Raw genomic sequence first — 20,534 nt, 5'->3', positions numbered from 1 at the left:
CACCAGAGCCTGTCAGGATTGAAAATATTACAAAATTACAGCAATTTCATTTGAGTTGCATCTAAGGAGGGGGAAAAATTGAAGAGGGAGAGTGTAACAGCGTAGAAGCATCCTACTTCAATTTTCCTTTCAAATGGCTTCCTATTTTTGATGGTATTTTGTATTTATTGGATTCAAACAGACCTGGAGTCAAACATCCTCAGTGATCAAAGTGAATTGGCAGGCTGAGGGGAGCTATTTTCTTGGAGGGTTTTTGTATCTCCAGGTTTCACCTTGGGTTAGAACAAAAATCCAGTTACCCATCATGAAAAGCTCCATGGCAGTGCCTCATTCTGTGATCTCCATCCCCTCAGCCCCACAAACAGCTGGGTTCATTCCAGCAACAGCTGCCCTGGGAGGAATTGCCTTTCCCTTTCAATCCAGAGAGGGAATAAACAAACACAGATGAGGCAGAGGTTGGGACAGAGGCTGTGGGATGTTCCTGTCTCCTCTGAGCCCAGCAGGAATGTTGGCTACAACTCGGCTCAGAAGGGGAGGGCCTGAAAAGAATCTGGAATTCATCTGTCAAAAAAGGTTCTTTTGCACCATGCAGTGGCATCTGGGAGGGCTGTGGTGATCACAGCTCTGCAGTCACATCTCCCCAGCAGTCTCCTTGCTCAGCAGTGAGGCCCTGCAGTGCCCATCCCATGGAATGGCACAGGCAGCAGCTGCTCAGGGATAAGGCATTATGGAATATCTCCTCACTGAAGTCCCCAGAGCAGGAGGTGCCACCTCCTTGTCCTTAATTCTGGCACCAGCTCTGGCCCCAAAGCAGCTCTGGTGTCTCCAGCCATGCTCAGGTCCCCTCTATGCACAGGCTGGGTCTCCAGATGTTGCCACAGGGATCTGGGGAACCCAAGGAGGGTAGAAAAATCATCTTTCAGAAACCAGCCTGTGAAAAACACCAATCACTTGTTAAAATTTTTAAAGTTTAATAGTAGTAAAATAGTTATAAAAATAGCAATGTAATTAGAGTAATAAAAATTTTGGACAATTAGAATTTAAGACAATATGAAACAATAGAAACAAAGAGTTATGGACAGTCTGGGTACCTTTTTCTGGACAGCATAAGCCCAAAAAAGGACCCATGTTAACAGAGGATTAACCCTTAAAAGCAACAGCCTGTTGCATATTCATACTCCTCATACATGATGCATAAATTCCATTCAAACACAGGATTCTGTCTGGGCAGCGTCAGCTTTTTCCTCTGAATCCTGACGGCATCTTCAGGGCTGAGCAAGGTGGGAAGAAGTTCGGTTCTTCTCATAATGGAGCAATAAATTCTTTTTCTCTGAAACATTTAGGTGTTCTGTGGCTGCCATCTGGTGCAAGTACCTCTTTTCTTTCTTAAAAAAAAATCCCACATACATAGTTCCTATTTTAACTACAAAAGTTATCTTTTAAGTACAAAACTACATTTACCATACTATTAAAATGTTAATACAGCACTACTAACCAATACAACATAATACGTACAGTAAATATCTGTGTAGAACCATAAGCTCGATGCCACAACAGGCAGGACAGAGCTCCTGGAATTCCTGGTCCAAGCCACACGTCCCACCAGCCAGCCCAGTCAGCCACGTTGTTGTTGCCATTGTCAGAGATGCAGGAGCCCCGATAAACTCTCACTGCACTCCTGAGGGTCATCCTGCCCTGTCCCCTGGCCCTCTGTCCCTCTGCTCAGCCCTTCCCTCTCCCCATCCATCTCTCATTCTTTTCAGCCACTTCCAAGAGGCAGGACAGGCTTTGGTTTTTAGGGCTGCATTCTGTTTGTGCAGAGCAGAGAGGAGACCACCAGCACCACATCTGAATTAGCCATTAATTGAGTGTTAATTGAGTGTTAATGAGCTTAGCACACCAGAGAAGGGTTCAGCTGGGGCAGCTGCTCTCAGTGTGTTGGGTGAAACCTCCTGATTTGTGCTGCCTTGTGAAACACCAGCTGCAGCAAGGGGGAAAGTGTTGGTGACCAGGGAGTAGGGAATGCTCCTACTTTGGGTTAAAATGCAGCTGCAGCAAGGGGGAAAGTGTTACTGGGTGTCCAGGAGTGGACAGTGCTCCTGCGTTGGGTTAAAATGCATCTCAAGCTTAAGAAAACAGGACGTGGGCATTGTCTGCCTGGGGGGAGAGAGGTTAAATCAATAAATATCCCCATAAATATCCAATTTGTCCCGACTTTTCTCCACACACATCTTCTTGCTCCTCCTTGAGATAAGCAGGTTAACACCCTCTGCCAACACCACCCTCCTCTGCCTTCAGCCCCCCAGTCTTCCTCCCTGCAGCCAGGAGGGTCCCTCATGCATTTATTTATCCTCGATGGCCCAGCAGGCAGTGAGGGAGCAGCAATAATGAGTTCCCAGCACTAATTAACCCTGACTGTCTCTGCAGTGGCTACGACTTCGACTATGACTATTACAGAGACGACTTCTACGACAGGTGAGACCCAGCCCGAGGGGCTCTGTGGGGTGGGGGCAGGAGGGATTTGGGGTGTCAGGAAAATTAATCCACAAACACCAGAGGTTTATGTCCAAAAAGGAGACAGAGGAATCCTTTTATTTTATTCCAATAAAGGGAGAGGCCATGGGGCATTCCCCTGGGGTCTCTCTAGTTTTTGGAGGACTCAGCCTCCTTTTTATCCCAATTTCCCAGCCACATTTCCCTTCTCTCTTTCCCCATTGGCTGAGGTACTTGGGAGTTTCAGACTGAAACACCTCATACCAAAGATTTCCCTCTCATATATCACCCTCCCTTTTGATCTTCAATTCTTATGGAATTTAGGGGTTTTCCTTCCCCATTGTTTCTTTCATCTTTCAATATCCAATTTCATTTATCAGCAAACCTGCAGTTTATTTGTAAAAGCAAATATCTTTTTCCATTCATCAATCAGTGGAATCCTTCCCATTGTTTCTTTTATCTCCCAGTGCTGGTTTTATCTACCAACAAACCCACAGCTTGTTTGGAAAGACAAATCTGCTATTCCTCTCAGGGGGCTGGAGGGATTTGGGTGCAGGGGGGATTTGGATGCAGGAAGGGTTTGGGGGCAGGGGGGGTTTGGGTGAAATGAGGGATTTAGGGACAGGAGAGGTTTTGGGTGTAAGGAGGGGTTTGGGAGCTGAAGGGATTTGGGGGCGGGGGGGGTTGGGGGGAGAGAGGATTTGGGTGCAAGGAGGGATTTAGGGGCAGGAGGAATTTGGAGGGCATGAGGAATTTGGGGGCAGGAGGGATTTGGAGTCAGGGTGTCCAGCCCAGCCTGTGGGGTGCCATCCCATGGCCCCAATCCCCAGGATGGCCGCTCGGCAGGGCCGGGGCACCGCTCGGCAGGGCTGGGACACCGCTCGGCAGGGCTGCCCCGGCGCCAGCTGCCTCCCCTCCCCTGGTTTCCCCTCAGGATTTTCGAGTACCGGGGCCGGGTGTCGCCGGTGCCGCGGGTGGTGCCCGTGAAGCGGCCGCGCGTCTCCATCCCGCTGGTGCGGCGCGTCAAGGCCTCGCTGCCCGTCAAGCTGTTCGCCCGGTCGGCCATCGCCAACAGCTCGGCCAAGATCAAGTGTGAGTGTGGGCCAGGGCAGGGGACAGCGCGGGGAGCTCCAAAAACACCTCAGAACGGCTGGCAACAGCGGACCTGCTGTGGGGGTGCACATGGGGAAGGCGATGAGACGGGGATTCAGTGTGCTGGTCAAAGAATCCGAATTTATTGTGGGGTATAACTGCTTAAATACTTAATCTACTCCAGCCACTAAAGGGCTCAGGCTTCACGAGGAACAAAAACACCTCAGAACGGCTGAGAACAGCAACACCGCTGTGGGGCTGCACCTGGGGAAGGCACGGTGCCAGAGATGGACAGAGAGAGAGGGGATTCAGGCTGGTCAAAGAATCCGAATTTATTGTGGGGTAAAGCTGCTTGCATATTCTATTCCGGCCACTAAAAGGCTCAGGCTTCATGGGAAGATCCCAAAACCACCTCAGAATGGCTGGGAACAGCAGCCCTGCTGCAGAGGTGCTCCTGGGGAAGGTGCAGTGTCAGCAGTGAGATGGGGATTCAGTGTGCTGGTCAAAGAATCTGAATTTATTGTGGGGTAAAGCTGCTTGTATATTCTATTCCAGCCACTAAAAGGTTCAGGTTTCATGGGAAGCTCCCAAAAACACCTCAGAGTGGCTGGGAACAGCAGCCCCGCTGCAAAGTGCACCTGGGGAAGGCGATGAGACAGCGATTCAGTGTTCTGGTTGTGAAAAATGCCAGTCGCCTGTTTTTATAATTTTAAAAGTTTAATAGTAGTAAAATGATTATAAAAATAGCAATGTAATTAGAGTTATAAAAACTTTGGACAATTAGGATTAGGACAGTATGAGACAATAGAAACAAAGAGTTACAGACAGTCCGAGTACCTTTTTCTGGGCAAAATAGGCCTGAAAAAGGACCCACGTTAACAGAGGATTAACCCTTAAAAGTAATAACCTGTTGCATATTCATACACCTCACACATGATGCATAAATTCCATTCAAACACAGGATTCTGTCTGGTCAGTGTCAACTTCTTCCTCTTAATCCTGATGGTGTCTTCAGGGCTGAGCAAAGCAGGAAAAAGTTCATTTCTTCTGATAAGAGAACAATATATTCTTTTTCTCTGAAAGATTTAGGTGTCCTGTGGCTGCTATCTCAGTGAGAGTCCTTTCTTTAGGGAAAAAAGTATCCTACATAGCATAGTTTCTATTTTAACCTTATGTTATAACGTAAAATTATATTTAACACATGACTTAAGAAAATTATTACAGCATTACTTTCTAACATAACACATATAATATTAATTTTAGTATTTGCAAAAAGCCAGTCATAAAATATGCATTTTTCACACTGGTCAAAGAATCTGAATTTATTGTGGGGTACAAGTGCTTATATATTCGACTCCAGCCATTAGAAAGCTCAAGCTTTATAAACTAAAAATATCCCTGATGGCAGCTGCATTACTGGATTTAGAAAGGCTGCTAGAAGTGTAATTGTACCAAAAGGTTTGATTCTTATTCACAGGGTGATAGAGAGAAACGTTTTTAAAGTTTTAGACTGATTTCTTCCCATGTATTTAAAATTGACATAAAAATCCAATTTCACAGAATGCAGGAGCTCTTCTCCTTGGGGTTCCAGGGGTGTTTGGGGAAGGTAAAGGATCCAATTTGATATGATTTGATTTGCTTTCAAAAAATTTTAGTGTAAACATTAGTGTAAAGTTCTGGAGGAGCTGTGGTGCAGGTACAGCTTGGGGTCAGGCTCTGCAGCCTGCTTGGACACAGCACCCCAGGCTCTTTTGGGAGCAGCTTCCCTGCCAGTTCCCAGCCTGGGCTTCTCCCTCATTTTCCTGCCTGCTGAGGGAGCTGCCCTGGGCAGGGTGTGGGGTGGGCTTGCTCTGCAGGGTGCTGAGTGCCTTCCTGTCCTTCCTTCCTCCCCCCAGTGAAGAGCAGCGAGCTGCAGACAATCAAAACGGAGCTGACACAGATCAAATCCAACATCGACGCTCTCCTGGGCCGGCTGGAGCAGATTGCTGAGGAGCAGAAGCTCTCTGCAGGTCAGTGGGGGCGGGGATGCCTCGGGGCTGGCCTTGGGCATCACGCATTCCTCCAGGCTCTGACAGGGAAGTGTCAACCCCCAGGTTCCAGGGTAGAATCACAGGCCAAAATTACACACCAAAATTCCTGAAATTGCAGAGTTGGGGTTTAAAATGATGAGATTTTTTTTTCTTGTGTCCTTTTTTTTTTAGCTTGTATTTTTTTAGTTTGCTTTTTTTGTTCTACTATTCTGTTTTACTCTTCATATGCTATAATTTTCCTTTCCTTTCCTTTCCTTTCCTTTCCTTTCCTTTCCTTTCCTTTCCTTTCCTTTCCTTTCCTTTCCTTTCCTTTCCTTTCCTTTCCTTTCCTTTCCTTTCCTTTCCTTTCCTTTCCTTGAAATTTCCTTGAAATTTCCTTGAAATTTCCTTGAAATTTCCTTGAAATTTCCTTGAAATTTCCTTTCCTTGAAATTTCCTTGAAATTTCCTTTCCTTGAAATTTCCTTGAAATTTCCTTTCCTTGAAATTTCCTTGAAATTTCCTTTCCTTGAAATTTCCTTTCCTTGAAATTTCCTTGAAATTTCCTTTCCTTTCCTTGAAATTTCCTTTCCTTTCCTTGAAATTTCCTTTCCTTGAAATTTCCTTTCCTTTCCTTGAAATTTCCTTTCCCTGAAATTTCCTTTCCCTGAAATTTCCTTTCCTTGAAATTTCCTTTCCTTTCCTTGAAATTTCCTTTCCTTTCCTTTCCTTGAAATTTCCTTGAAATTTCCTTTCCTTTCCTTTCCTTGAAATTTCCTTTCCTTTCCTTGAAATTTCCTTTCCTTTCCTTGAAATTTCCTTGAAATTTCCTTTCCTTTCCTTGAAATTTCCTTTCCTTGAAATTTCCTTTCCTTGAAATTTCCTTTCCTTTCCTTGAACTTTCCTTTCCTTTCCTTGAAATTTCCTTTCCTTTCCTTGAACTTTCCTTTCCTTTCCTTGAAATTTCCTTGAAATTTCCTTTCCTATTTTTCCTTCCCTATTTTTCCTATTCATTTCCTATCCTATTTCTATTTTATCCTCTTCTATCCCATGTCCTACCCATATCCTATCTTACCCTTTCCTATCCCTTTTCCTATCACTGTCCCATCCATATTTCTACCCCTATCCCAATCCCTATCCTATTCTTATCCCCATCCCTATCCCTATTCCTATTTCCCCTATCCTATCCTTGTCTCTATCCCTATCCCTATTCCTGGCTCCCACCATCCTGCTGGGGGATCTAGAACCTTCTCTGCCCTCTCCATGGTGTCCCAGGCTTCCTCCTCAAAATCAGCAGAACTCCCCATGGCAGGAAGCATTCCCACCATTATTATTTCCCCCCATCCCAGTGGATGTGGGGTTCTCTGGCCTGAGGTCAGCCTGTGTCCCTGTTCCCATCCCTGACTCGGTGTCAGTCTGTGGCTCCAGTTGCCAGCCCTGATTTGGGGTCAGGCTGTGGCCCTTGTTGCCATCCCTGGCCCAGGGTCAGTCTGTCCCCATTCCCCATCCCTGGCCCAGGGTCAGTCTGTCCCCATTCCCCATCCCTGGCCCAGGGTCAGGCTGTCCCCATTCCCCATCCCTGACCCAGGGTCAGTCTGTCCCCATTCCCCATCCCTGGCCCAGGGTCAGTCTGTCCCCATTCCCCATCCCTGGCCCAGGGTCAGGCTGTCCCCATTCCCCATCCCTGACAGGGCCATTGTCCCCACAGAGGCCCGCAAGAAGGTGGAGAGCAGCAAGAGCGAGGTGTCCCAGGAGGACACGGCCTCCGAGGCCGAGGCCACCGCGGAGGAGCCGCTCAACGGGGACGAGGGCGAGGAGGAGGGGCTGGCACGGGAGGAGTGTGAAGATGAACTGGTAAGGGAGCTTGGGCATTGCATCCCTGCAGCAAAGGAGGGGGACACAGCTTTATTGGAACTTGCCACATCCACAGGAAAAGTGGTTTTTCCATCCTCCAAAGAAATTGCAGTATTTAAATCTGATTGTTGTCCCAGGTTGTTCTTCCAAGCCTGCAGAAGCACTGCCCTTGCAAACACATGTGGAGGTGCTGAAGAAACATGGTTGGCTCTTGAAATTCAGACATTTATCCTTGATTTCACAGCTAGGAGTGGTTTAAACCAATTCACTCTGCTCCCAAGTGATTCTTAGCTGGATTTAAACACATCACAAGGACAGGCTGGGTTAGATAAGCTGCATTTGCAGTGCCCTTGCAGCTGACCAGACATTCACAGAGTAACAGGAGGGTTTGGATTGGAAGGAACCTTAGAGCACTTCTCATTCCACCCCCTGCTATGGCAGGGACACCTTCCCCTGTCCCAGGCTGCTCCAAGCCCTGTCCAACCTGGCCTTGGGCACTGCCAGGGGCAGCCACAGCTGCTCTGGGCACCTGTGCCAGGGCCTGCCCACCCTCACAGGGAGGAATTCCTTCCCAATATCCCATCCATCCCTGCCCTGGCAATATGAAGCCATTCCCCTTGTCCTGTCTCTCCAGGCCCTTGTCCAAAGTCCTTCTCAGAGGCACTTGTCCCATGGCACAAGCCAAGGTCTGACCCCAGCCCCGTGCTCCTAGTCCTGCCCCAAACAGGGGTGTTCCTGGTGAGCCTAGAGACAAATGTATGCATCTGGATGGGAGCCCAGTGTTTGGGTACAGAACAGGCACTGTGGTAACACTGGCAGCACTGTCATTTATCCCAAACCAAACCCTGCTGAGAACAGGATCAGCTCCAGATCCAGGCTGAGGGCAGCAGGGTAGAAGGACATGACCTGCCCTGAGTGGCCCCCAGGAACAGCTCCAGTCCCTCCCCAGCCCAGCACTGGTGGCAGCAGAAGTGAGGATGGAGCTGAACATGCCTTCCTCTTCCTCACCCCCCATCCCTGGGTGCTCACACTGCACATCCACAGCCTTAAACTGCTCCAGCTCCAAACACTCCCAGCTGGGTTGGGCTCTCCTGCCCAACTGGGTGAGGGCTCTCAACAGGGTCCTTGAGCTGTTCCAGGGCTGGAGGGGAGAGGTCACTCCAGGCACTGGGAAGAAGAAGGGCACAAGCTGTGTCAGGAAAAGGAAGGCCAGGCTTGAATTACATCAGGGCAAACAGATGGTAGGCATTAGAGGGAAACTTGCTGATGTTAATGATGATAAAGAATCACACAGCCTGTCAACAAAAAATGTGCACTCCTCTGCCTTTGCAGGGGTAAGAAAACACTGGAGGGACATCTGCTGGCAGTGGTTTGGGAAGAGCTGGTCCTCATTAAGAGGAGAAGAAAAAGATGACTGTTTCACCTCACATCTCTATTTTCTGGAACTCCCTGGTCCTGATGTGGCATCAACACCAGAAATGTTCCACTGCCAGCCTCAGACAGGCTCCTGAGTGCTGTGGATGGTCAGGGCAGTGTGTGCAGCTCACAGCACAGCTCACAGCACTGAGCAGTTCCTGGAGTTACTCCTTTATCCCACACCCCAGTGTGGCTGTCACCATGGACATGGCACCCACATGGGGTCCCTAAAATCCCTTTGGCTCTGAGGGGCAGGGGGGTGGCAGGAGAAGAGCCAGAGGTCACTCAGAGCTGAGGGAGTTTATTGAGTTCTGAGCCATAAATTTGGGTATGGAAAATTCAGAGTAAGTGCAGCTGGATTGGTGATCAGTACTATTTACTACACTTAGTAGGGGATACAAAGATTATTGTGTGTTAAATGTATTACATGTGCAAAAAATGTCACCTGCCAGCCCATCAATGCCTGGTGTCAGCTGAGGGGTGTCTTGGGGGATGGCCCTGCTCAAGGGGAGATCCCTGCTCATAGATAGCTGCTCTGGAGGGAAAGCTGAAGGACTCCTGATGTGTTCAGGTATTTACAACACACTGTGATTGATTTGCAGTCAGATTTTCTTCTGGTTTCCTGCAGTTTTGGTCATTTATCTGCCCAGTCTGCATCTAAACAGTTTTTGGGGTTGGTGCTGGGTGCCCCCTGAAAGTCTCACACCAGAGGGGTCTGGATGTCCTGGCGTCCTTGGCCTCCAGAGACATCTCACATGGGATTTTACCAGGCAGATCCCTGAACAGCCCCAAATCTGCTCTCTCAGGTTCAGGGGTGTGATCCTGCTGTTGGTGTTGGTCACTTCTCTGGGGTACTCAGGTTCACAGTCCCATGGCTCTGCAGCCAAGGCTTCTCTCCACCTTCACATCCCTGACCAGGTGTTCTTGGCCATCAGGAACCAGAACAAAGCCTCCCCTGCTCAGCTGGGCAGAGCTTACTCTGGATGCTGTCCCAAAGCCTTTGTTTCTTGCTCCAGCCCTGCCCCTTCCCCAGTGCCAGGGGTGCAGGTTCCCCAGGGGTCTGTGCCCCAGTGGTGTGCAGGGGGTGCCTGCCACGGTGTCACAGCTGGGTGTCACCCTGGTCCTCCCCCACAGGAGGAGGATCCCAGCCCATTCATCCCAAGGCACCCTGAGCAAGGCCACCTCCCCTGGCTCTCAGGGAGAGCCTGTTCCCTTTCCTTGCCCTCTAGCCCCTTGTGTCCCTGCAGAGAGCTCCTGCATCCATTTCCATCCCTGAAATGCCCACCCTGTGCAGGAGGTTAAACACCACTGTGAGCACCCATTCACTCCCCAGTGCCGCTGCTCTGCTCAGCAGCTCCAGGAGCAAATTCCACTGAGAACCATAAAGGCTGGAAAACACTTCCAAGACCATCAGGGCAGTCCAAACACATGCTGTGCTTTCCAAAGCCCTGCTTGGGGAGCAGTTCAGCCCCATTATTATTATAAAGGTCATTATTGTTGCCTTTGGAGTGCTGGATGAGTGTTACCATTCTGGATGATGAGTTCTGCTGCAAACTGGGACCAGTTCCTGTGCTCAGCAGCAGAATCAGGACACAGATTTGCCTTCATGGACTGAGGCACCTTGGCAGCACTGGGCAGTTCCAGGGAACAGAAACACGGTGAGAGGAAATGGCCTCAAACTGTGCCAGGGGAGGTTTAGATTGGAGATCAGGGAAATTTCTTCACTGAAAGGGTGGTCAGGCATTGGAACAGCTGGGAAGTGAACATGGATGTGCTGGGTTAATGTTGGACTTGATGATCCTGGAAGTCTTTTCCAATCTGAATGATTCTGTGATTCTGTTACTTCCAAGCCCTGGAGGGGATTGCACACCCCAGGTCTGTTTGGCAGAGCCATTTCAGCATCAGGAGCCAGGGGAAGTTGGTGTTTTTGCCAGATGTCCATACCAGGTGTGTTCTGTAGCTCGTCCATCACACTGAGCACGCTGGCACTGCTGTCCCACAGCAGGGACCAGCTGGTGCCCACATGGGAGGTGTCCCAGGCAGGGCAGGAGGGACCCAGGGTGATTCACTGTTTGTGGTTCCCTTTTCCCTGCAGGAGAACAGCCATTACACAGACGTGGAGGATGCCAGGCTACAGTAACCAGGTACAGCCCCGTGCTGCTGATGGAGCCAGAGCTCTCCCTCTGTGCCCCTTGGGCCTGGGGGGGTTGCTGCTTCAGGAGAGGCTCTTTCCCACTGATCCTCTGTGTTTTCCTAGCATGGAGCTTGGCTGCTCAGCTGGGCCACTGGCCAGCCCTTCACCCCCTTTCCTGAGTGACAAATCTCTGGGGTTCAAGGACAGTGCTGTAGCTCCCCCTTCTCTCCTTGCAGCTGTGAGCAACAGAGTGAGGAAAGCACGAGGCTGAACCCTGTCCTGGCACGTTGAGCAAGGCAAGCTGAATGGAAGTGCTGCTGTCATCTCTACCTGGCATTCAAAGGAGAAACATGGCCCGACATCTTCCATCCATCTGTAAAGCAAAGGCAAAGAAAACTCATCCTCCCAGCAGATCCCCACCACCCCTGCCATGGATTTGGAGCTCTGCAGGCAGCAGAGGAGCTCTGCACAGCCCAGAGCCACCACAGAGAGCAGGAGTGTCCCCAGGCAGTGTTGTAGAGCTGCTTGCAGGAGGGCAGAGACAGCTCAGCCCAGCCCAATAAAGACATTTTCCTGTGTGAGGTGAGAGCCAGAGCATTTCCTAACTGAGGGAAGAGCAGTGTCTCAGTCTGGACAGTTTGTGTTCTTGTGCTGAAGGTGCTGTTGATCAGAGGCTGTGGTGAGAGCTGTCCTCCAGCTCAGCCACCTCCTGCCACTCTCTGTGCCCCATGAGCTGCTGTGTGTCCACAGTCACCTCCCGGTGCAAAGGAGTCGCTGCTGGGGCAGCTGCTGTGCTCTGGGAAGCTGCTTGAGGAGGGAAGGGGAGAGGAAGCTGCAGGAAATCAAGTGATCCCAAGCAGGAGAGAGCAAGCAAACATCACCCTGAGTGCTTTGGTGTCCTCATTCTCCACCGTGTCAGGGCTGAGCAACCCTCTGCAGAGTGAGGGGCGGGGATGAGACCCTTTCCTTGGACCAGCTGCTCCTGGAAGGGATGTGGAGCACCCACCTCCTACAGCCTGGAGCCAGTGACCCTCCCTGGCTGCCCACACCTCCTCCTGCTGCAGTCAGGGCACATCAGGAGCGTGCTGTGACCCCTCTGCTCCTGCCTGAGCTCCATAGTGACAGCGTGCCCGAGGCTGGGTCAGGGAGTGAATGCCCTGGGCACTGTGGCTGTGCCTGTGCAGCACCTCCCCTGCTCCCAGCTGCTGCTGTGCCCTGCCCCGTGCTGGGAGCAGAGGGCTCCTCCTGGGACCCCAGAGGCCTCAGCCATTCTCTCCTCCTTTGTCCTTCCTGAGCTCCCGTTTTTCTTTCCTCTTTGTCCTTCCTGAGCTCCTCCCGTTTTCCCGGGGGCTGAACCTCACACAGCACTTTACCCCTCACACCTGGTGTGTCCTGCCTGCCCCTTCCCCTCCAGATCCCCCACACACAGCAGTGCTTGGCACCCAGAGCAGAGTCCACACCTTCCCCCTGGCCAGTCACAACACCTGGGGGGTCCTGAGTGCTCCGACCTCATCCACAGCATCTCTTGGAAGGGTGAAGGGGAAGCAGCTCCAGGGGTGACACTGCCCTGCCCCTGGGGCCATCCTGGAGCACGCATGGCTCTTGAAGCACAAAGTTTTCTTTGCATTTCTTAGTTTGGGCTGCTTGAGGAGGGGTTGGAGGGAGCCCCGTGCTTGCCCTGCCCTGGCCCAGTTCCTGTGCAAGGTCTGCACTGAGTTGTCCTGAGCTGTTCTCCAGGCCTGGAGAGATGAGCTGCAGGTTTGGCTGTGAACTGACTGTGCTGCTGCTGTTTGGGAGAGGTGACCTTGTACATACAATCCTGTATAATAAAAGAAAGAAATCTAATTTGCTTCTCCTCTCTTCTCTCTGCCATACACACACACTTGTTCTGTCTTTTTTTCCCTTTCCAAGCCTCAGCTCTGCCTGCAGGATTTACTTTCCCTTGCCCAAGGTATATCCCACTAGGCTGAGCAAAACATCTGTGTTCACATGAGTTCTGGGATTTTCCCTGGAGACTTGGGAACTTCTTTGATGCAGGAGAGCAGGGGCCAAGTCCAAGCCTTTAATCTCTGGATTTTTCACTGGTCCAGCTCATAACAGCCTGGGAAAGTCTGGCTGCTGTGCCAGGCTGCACAAGCCAGCAATGCTAAAAACTGCTCCTTAAGCAGGTGTTGCTCTGGGTGACACCAGAGCGTGTCAGGAGGGACCAGTGACCCCAAATGGTTGGGTTGGAAAGGACCTTAGAGGTGATCTCCTGGGGACCTTCCACTGGACCTGGTTTCTCCAAAGTCCATCCAACCTGGATGGGTTCCTTGTGGCTGAGCCACCATCCAGCCCTGGAGAGCAAAACGGGTGAGTTTCTGGTGAAATGTTTGAACGCCCACCTGTCCGTCTGTCCTGCCAGCAGTTCCCTCCAAGGGGACACAGCAGTGAAATAAACACGGGCAGGAGATGTTTCTCCTTTTTAATGCCTTTATTGAAAATCAGCTCGCGTGGAAAGAATCAACAGGTGGTGCTCACAGCGCTGCTGCCGCTGCTCCCAGGAGTGGGATGGAGGAGAAGAAAAAGTGCAGCTTTGTGTACTGGTCTGCAGGCAGAGCTGGGACTTCCATCCTCACGAGAGCACCAGGAGATTCCCTGCTTTCTGGTTTGACATTTGAGGTCCTCTTTCCAGCCGACATCTTTTAGGTTAGGGTGAGGGGTAAAAAGGCCTTGGCAAACTCTGGATTCTGTTCCTCATGTCTAGACATCAATTTGATTTATCAATTTTGTGTTGGCTCGTTGTTTTAGGGGTTTTTGCTAGGTCAATTTTTTGCTGGCTCTGATGTCATTTGCATGCCAACTTCATTGTCCCCTCCTCTCCACTGGGTGCCATCCTCCGGGAAGCAGCAGGGTGTCACTCAACTAAGGGAGAATTCCTAACCATCAGTGACAGGTAGGTAACGAAAACAACAGGTGGTTACAACAACAAACAGCAAACAGAACTCCACCCTGGCAGCAACTGGCCCAACCTGTGAACTCTTCAACCTTTAAAAAAAATGGGCAGCTGCTCTACTCATAACAGCAGCAGCGTCAGGCTGATGGCTGGGTGTCTTTGTGGCTGGAAGGAGAAACAGCACCAGGGGGAAAAAAACCCCAAAACCAAGTCAAACTGGCTGTCAGAAGGTGGGAATCAGCCCAACCTTCAGTCTGCTGAGCCACGTGCCCACCTGTGAGGGCTGCAGGGCCTCAGGGCTCACTGCAGCTCAGCCTTGGAGCACAGACAGCAAAGAGCTGCTCGGATTGTGTTCATTACTTTGGGACTTGGGGAGCTCTGAGCAGGCCCTGCAGGGTTGTTCACTCTCCCTTGGCTGTAGGTGGGGCACCAAGGAAAGGAGTTCTGGGTTTGGTGTTCAGTGATGTCTGAGAGAGCCCAGCTGAGGGGGCAATGGGGGAAAAAGGGACACCCCCGCCCCTCCATCACCCTGTGGCCATGAAGCCCCTGCAGAGCTCCCTGCTGGCTCCCCTGCTCTGTCAGGAGAGCAATGGGCGCCCCGAGGGGTCGCCCCTGCTCTGACCAGGTTTTCCTCCGACCCATTTAGGCTGGAAAAGCTCTCCAAGGCCACCCAGCCCAGCTTCCCCAGCTCTGCCAAGGCCATCCCAATGTCCCCAAGTGCCACATCACCTCTTTTAAACCCCTTCAGGGATGGGGACTCCACCACTGCCCTGGGCAGCTGTTCCAATGCCTGAGCACCACAAAATGACATTTTCCATAATACCCAGCCTAAACCTCCCCTGGCACAACCTGAGGCCATTTCCTCTTGTGCTATCCCTTGACAGCTGGGAAAAGAAACCAGCCCCCAGCCACATCCCATACAGGAGGGAGAGTCTCTTGTTGCTGATGTATTTACAACCACATTTTTTATTGTCTTCTATGGCAGTACCCAAATAAGTTCAAGTTGAGCTTTTCCCCTTCTGATTTTCTCCCTCAACACCCTTGTAGTTGCTCTAAATTGCCTCCCTGTTCTTCCAAAAGTCAAAAATTCTTCTTTTCTCCTTAGTTCCAAGCAGAAGTTCAGCCAAGCCATTTTTCTTCCCCATCTCATCTCTGGCTCAGAGGCACAGCCTGCTCCTGGCCCTTTAGGGCTGTCCTGCCTCACAGAGGTGTGGTCCTCCCCAGGGCCCTCTAAACACCCATGACATAAAAAGATGTGTCAGACCCCATTAGCTCTTGAAGGAATGTAAAGGCTCCCACCCTTTTTGCACTCAACCTCCTTTTCCATGGTCCAGTGTCCCCCCCTGGAAATTGTCCCTTCCCTGCTGGGATGTGGGAGGACAAGGGCTGGGCCACTCCATTCTCTCCAGAACAACCCCACAGGCAACAATTAATTCAACATCTGCATATTCTTAAGAAATTAACCAACATAAACTGAGCAGCTCAACTGAACATACACAGCTGCCATGGTTGGAGCTTGAAAAAAAAAAAAAATAAAACTTTTGTGAAAGATTTTCCCCACCACCCACAGAGGGAAGGTCCCATTCCCAAATGTCCTGGACCTCACCTGGCTTCTCACTTGTGCTGCTGTTTGCTCCCATCCCATCAGTGGCAAGGTCTTGCTTAGAAACACCCTCAGAGTCTGTCCCTGCTGCCTTGCCTGCACCTCTGCAGGAATGGGAGTGTCTGAGGCTGCTGACACTGTGGGTTAAATGGCATGGCATGGCATGGCATTAAATGAGCCTTGCTTGGTCGTATCCTATGCAAGCTGTTACAGCTCCAGAGCTCAGTCCCCAAGGGGCTGGGTGCTAGAAGCCAGCTCGCTCTCAGACCAAGGCCGCGAGTCAGCCCCTAGCAAGCAGGGAGATATTCAGCTCTTAGTGATTAGGCAGCTCTTGTGATTTCAGCTTTGCTTGCTAGGTAGCTTTTCCCTTGGCCTAAGGCTCCAGCAGACGGTAGAGAGAGGAGAAGCAGAAGACACTGGCTGTTCCACAAGTATGGCTTTATTGTAGGGTCCGTGAAGGGTCTCAGCTCTTCTTCTTCCGAGTTAGTAGGGGTACAGTATGCTACTTTTATACCCTTGGCCTGGATCCAATCCTGACCAATGGCAAAGGTGTTAGAGTGACCATAAGTGACCAATAGTAGGGTTTAACACAATATTGCCTTACATGGCTATAGGGATAAGGTACAAGGCGGATGTCCCTGGAGACAGGAAACTTCTTTGCCGCTGTGTCAGCATTCTATTCTCCAAGGGGCCCTGGCTAAACCTGAGGGGTTTACTACATGGCATGGCATGGCACGGCATGGCACCAGCAGGTGTGCAGGAAGCTTTGGTGCTCTGGTTTCCCCTTGCTGGCCTGCACAGGATTAGAGCAGCAGAGCAGGGTTCCTCCAGTCCCAAATGCTCCTTCCATTGCTTCTGGACATGGACAAACAACCACTGGGGCCAAAATGCCTGCAATCGTTCATTCTGTCTGGGTTAGGAGATGCAACAAAACCCCCACTGACTTTATTAACTGCCATTGACTTTGATGAACATCACAGTTCCAGGCTGTGCAGCACCTGGGGAACATTTCAGTTGTAACAGGATTGTCCTTTGGGGGATTTGTGAGAGCCACTTGCTGTGTCTTGTATGCCTCCCGTATTGTCTTCTTGTTAACTGCAGGAGCTTCAATTCCCTCTTCTTGATGCCTCAGGTTTTAGCTTTTATATTTTTCACATTCTGAGCTGCTTTGGTGTGTAGGTCTGGGCTTCATATGAGGGGATGGTGAGCTCTGTGCACAGAGCAGGGAGACAAAACAATTCCTGCTCCAGCTGGGCACCAAGGACAAATGATCCAAATCTCAGCCCAGAGCACAAACACCGTGGGCTGGAGAGAGAAAAACAAGCAGGGTGGGACTGCCTGGGCTAAAGCTGGAATGGGACAATGAACTGGAAGATGCAAATGGAGCAGAACTGATCAGAGTGAGAGACGCCGTGAGTGGTTGTGCATATGGTGCCCATTTTGTGTTGTGCTGCCCAAGGTGGATCCATTGAGGCCTTTTAATAAATCCCTGCTTTATTCTTTAACTCTGTCCAGCCTCTGCTCTAGGGCAGCCTTCACAAGGCATCATTCTCAATAAAGTTTTGCATGTGGAGATGTGGCCAAGAGCCCCAGAGGCTCCTGGTGGAGCTTCTCCATCCTCTGGCCGGAAAACCCGCCCAGGCCTGGGATGGGGACAGTGGTGCCAAAGGACTCGGCCACACTGGGAATGTCCTGCACAGGGGGATGTGGCAGGATGGACACCCTGCACTGGTCCAGCCAGAGAGCCCCGAGCTCTGCACCTTTCCTTGCCCAGATTCCCTCCCTGGCAGGGAATTGTTGCCTCTGCCAGGCTGGCCCAGGCACAGGGTGCAGAGCCCAGCACTCGTGGGTCTGCTCAGAGCTGGGTGAGCAGAGCAGGTCTGGGACAGCCCCAGCCTGTGCCCAGCTTGGCCTCCCTGCCAAGGAGGCCTCCCTGTCCCCACAGGCCAGAGCAGCCCCTGAGGGGCTTTGGGGCAGCTCAGGAGGGGCCTCGGTGCCCACAGCACCTCCAGAGAGGCTCCAGCCCCAGCACATCCCACCTTCCTCAAATCCAGGGATGGTCTTGGCCAGGGGCAGGATTTAAATAAAGGCCACTTCCCTCATCCAGAACAAAGAGTAGAGGGAAACAATGTGCTTCAGCACATTGTTTAGTTGAATTTTGGGCAAGTGGAGAAGGTCTGGGATTAAAACCAAACTGCCATGCGTGCAGTATTCGAGACTCCACAGGCAGCCCCAAGCAAGGGCTTTCCCACCACCAGGGAGCCTCAACAGCCACACCTCGAGCCCAAATCACCACATCAGGAGAACCCCAGACAGCTCCTTCAGAAGAATAAAGCAAGCAACCACTCCTCCCTCTCGTCTGAGGGTGTCAGGGAGGGTGGGGACAAGGCAGCAAAGAAAAATGTTTTAAGCTTCATTTCAGATGAGCTCACATCTCTCAGAACTTATTTTTCCACAGCCTTGGTGGAAAAGAGGCAATTTTGGTGCTGAACAAAAACACAGCACAGGGCCTGCAGCAGGTTCTGAGGGCCATGAGCAGCACAGAGACATTTCAGTCCACAAAACAAAAAATGTAACTGAACATTTATTTTTTATTGGCCTTCTGTGCCTTATTTTCACAATGAATCACATCTGGAGTTCCTCCCTGTAATAAAGCACGTGCCACTGGTGACAACCAGGGCACAAACTGCTCCCACAGCCCTGCTCCCCCCAGTGCAGGGCTCCACACTGGAGAAAGAAATACACCAAGTTATGGGATAATTACCCAAAGCAGGCCTGGGGGAAGAAACAATGGATTTAAAAAGTGATTTGCTTTACTATGGAATGTAAAATTATGGATGTTGCTTGTGTTAGAAGAAGCAGAATTTCTGTGAGCCCAGAGACCCCTGTGGGGGATGCAGTGGGCTGGAGAGGGAGGGACAGAGGTACCACAAATTTCTGGTGGGTTCTGAGCAGAAAAATGCTTCCCAACACAGAGGTAAAGCGGTGACTGCTTTATTTCAGAATTTTGCAATGTGCCAAATGGAAAAAAGGATGAACAGCAAGGACTGAGCCTATGCATACAGACAAGAGCAGGGGAAGTGAGGAAGTATTTTTCTTCTGGTGAGAAAAACCCTTGAGTTCCTTAGGTTTGCTGGGCAGCAACTCATTTCCAGGGCCAGCTGGAATTTCTCCTTCTGTATAAAGAACTGCTGCCTTGGGCTGGGGACAGACTGACAGCCATTCTGTATCAAGGATATGTAACAGTGTAAGGGTTATGCTGTGATGCCTCTGAATGTTTATGCAGAGCTTATCTATATTCACATATGGTGAAACACCTACAGGAAAAGCACTTCAGGCTTTTCCTAAAAACTAAAGACTGCCTGAATCATGGCACTGCCCTGTCTTTATCACTGAAATAGATAAAATAATGCAAGAGCTAAAATAATGACTAAAAAAGCTAAGAAAATGAAAGAGCTGCAAACACCAAAGTTGTTAGCCCAGGGTCTGAAGCCAGGTGAGGTCCCCTCAAAGCAGAGGCTTGTCCAGGTGAGATACTGTGTGTTAATAATCTGTGTTAAGGATCAGCACCAGCCCCTGAACTCGCTTCTCTTTAGGAGAAAAAGCTGTTTCACTTTAGAAGGAAGATATTGCCAGGTAACATCTTCCCAAAAGCCTTTTCCCTCCTCCAGTCACAGGATCATTTAAACAACTGATCAGAGCAAACTTTCTCCCCTTCAGCTCCTGCATTTGAGGGAAAGGACACATGGAATTGTGCTCCCTTCTCTGCCATAGGATTTGACTGTTCACCCACAATAACCCAATCTGGAGCCATTGGAGTTGTCCAAAGTGGACAAAGCCCTGGCAGCAGAGCAAGCTGTGCACTGCCAGCTGTGCTGCAAATGCAGGGAGCAGAGCAAGGGCAGGGCCAGGCAGGTGCAGCCCAGCCCTGGCGGCTCCCATGGACACTGAGGGGATGCAGCCCCTGCAGACTCCAGCGTGGGGCTGCTGGCACTGCTGCAAAATCCAGGAAAGGTTTTCACCTTTTACCTTTTCCACAGGCTTGTCCTGATCCCCCTGTGACCTGGCTCCTCAACAAGGCACTGAGCTTCAGCACAGCAGCAACAACTCAGAGAGAAAATCCAGCAATTCTTTTAGGAGCTGGAGAATCTCTGCACTTTGCTCTCCATCCAGACTGAATCTGAACTGCTGCATTCTTGTGCAGCCACTGATTTCTGCTCAACATCTGTGCTCAAATTCTTCTCCCAGCCTGGCCTCTCACCTTCTTGGATACTATTCCAGTAATCTGGAATAATCCTCTAGGGGGAAACTGAGCACAGGGGCAAAACAGAGAGCTGGGGAAATGTTATTTAGAAGATGAACAGATAAATTCTAATGATTCTCAGCTGTCAGCATCACACTCAACTTCTCATTTTCTTGATTTTCAGCAACTTCCTGTTTCTATTCCTGTGCCTCCCCCCCAGCCACCACCACAGGTCCTTTCCCCTGATCAAAGCTCAACACTCCCTGCACTTTGTGACAAACCCTGTCCTGGTAGCAGCAGCTTTGAAAATCTGCTTTTTCCTCCCCTTGCTGACAACGCCAGGTGCCCCAGTCTCCCTGAAAGCTGCCCCAGATCTCGGGGTGTGGTGGCCATACCTGGAGGACACACTGCACAATGTCACACTGTCACCAGCCAGGACCTCCCAGCTCTCCGTGGAGCCATCTCATAAACGCTGCTCCTTTACACCAGCTGTGGTTACAAAAATGGTGAAATTCTTGCTCAGCAATGGAGTTTATTGTCACATGATTTTCATAGCAGCCACCAGTGATTCCAGCAGAACAGAAGCACAGAGCCCCAGGGCAGCTGATCCCCCTGGATTTGTGCTCCATTAGGGGATGAGATGTTCCCATTTCCCTGCTCACTTCAGGGACATGAGCAAGGTCCCCAACCCCTTGAGCTGCCACCACGTGACAGAGGAGATAAAAGCACATCCTGGCAGAAGTAAAGGGGATAAAG

The 20,534-nt window shown here is 50.6% G+C and overlaps 1 protein-coding gene across 5 annotated transcripts in view; it reads left to right on the top strand.

Annotated features, from left to right (window-relative positions):
- The window catches only part of RALY (RALY heterogeneous nuclear ribonucleoprotein), a 136,615-nt gene extending 123,773 nt beyond the window's left edge, over positions 1-12,842 (top strand). For 4 of the 5 annotated variants that reach the window (XM_074553840.1, XM_074553838.1, XM_074553839.1 and 1 more), the window contains 6 exons: positions 2,428-2,475; positions 3,428-3,585; positions 5,481-5,594; positions 7,302-7,447; positions 10,959-11,007; positions 11,234-12,842. In XM_074553840.1, coding sequence (XP_074409941.1) covers positions 2,428-2,475; positions 3,428-3,585; positions 5,481-5,594; positions 7,302-7,447; positions 10,959-11,003 — 511 coding nt within the window. In that variant the 3' untranslated portion in view covers positions 11,004-11,007; positions 11,234-12,842. Of the gene's footprint in view, positions 1-2,427; positions 2,476-3,427; positions 3,586-5,480; positions 5,595-7,301; positions 7,448-10,958; positions 11,008-11,120 lie in introns of all 5 variants that reach the window. The other variant, XM_074553835.1, reaches the window with a different exon arrangement.
- Positions 12,843-20,534: the final 7,692 nt, after the last annotated feature.

Source organism: Zonotrichia albicollis, chromosome 17 (genome assembly GCF_047830755.1).
Source record: "Zonotrichia albicollis isolate bZonAlb1 chromosome 17, bZonAlb1.hap1, whole genome shotgun sequence".
Classification (NCBI taxonomy): Eukaryota; Metazoa; Chordata; class Aves; order Passeriformes; family Passerellidae; genus Zonotrichia; species Zonotrichia albicollis.
Note: the sequence above shows the minus strand (reverse complement) of the source record. Positions and strands in the feature narration are given on the sequence as shown.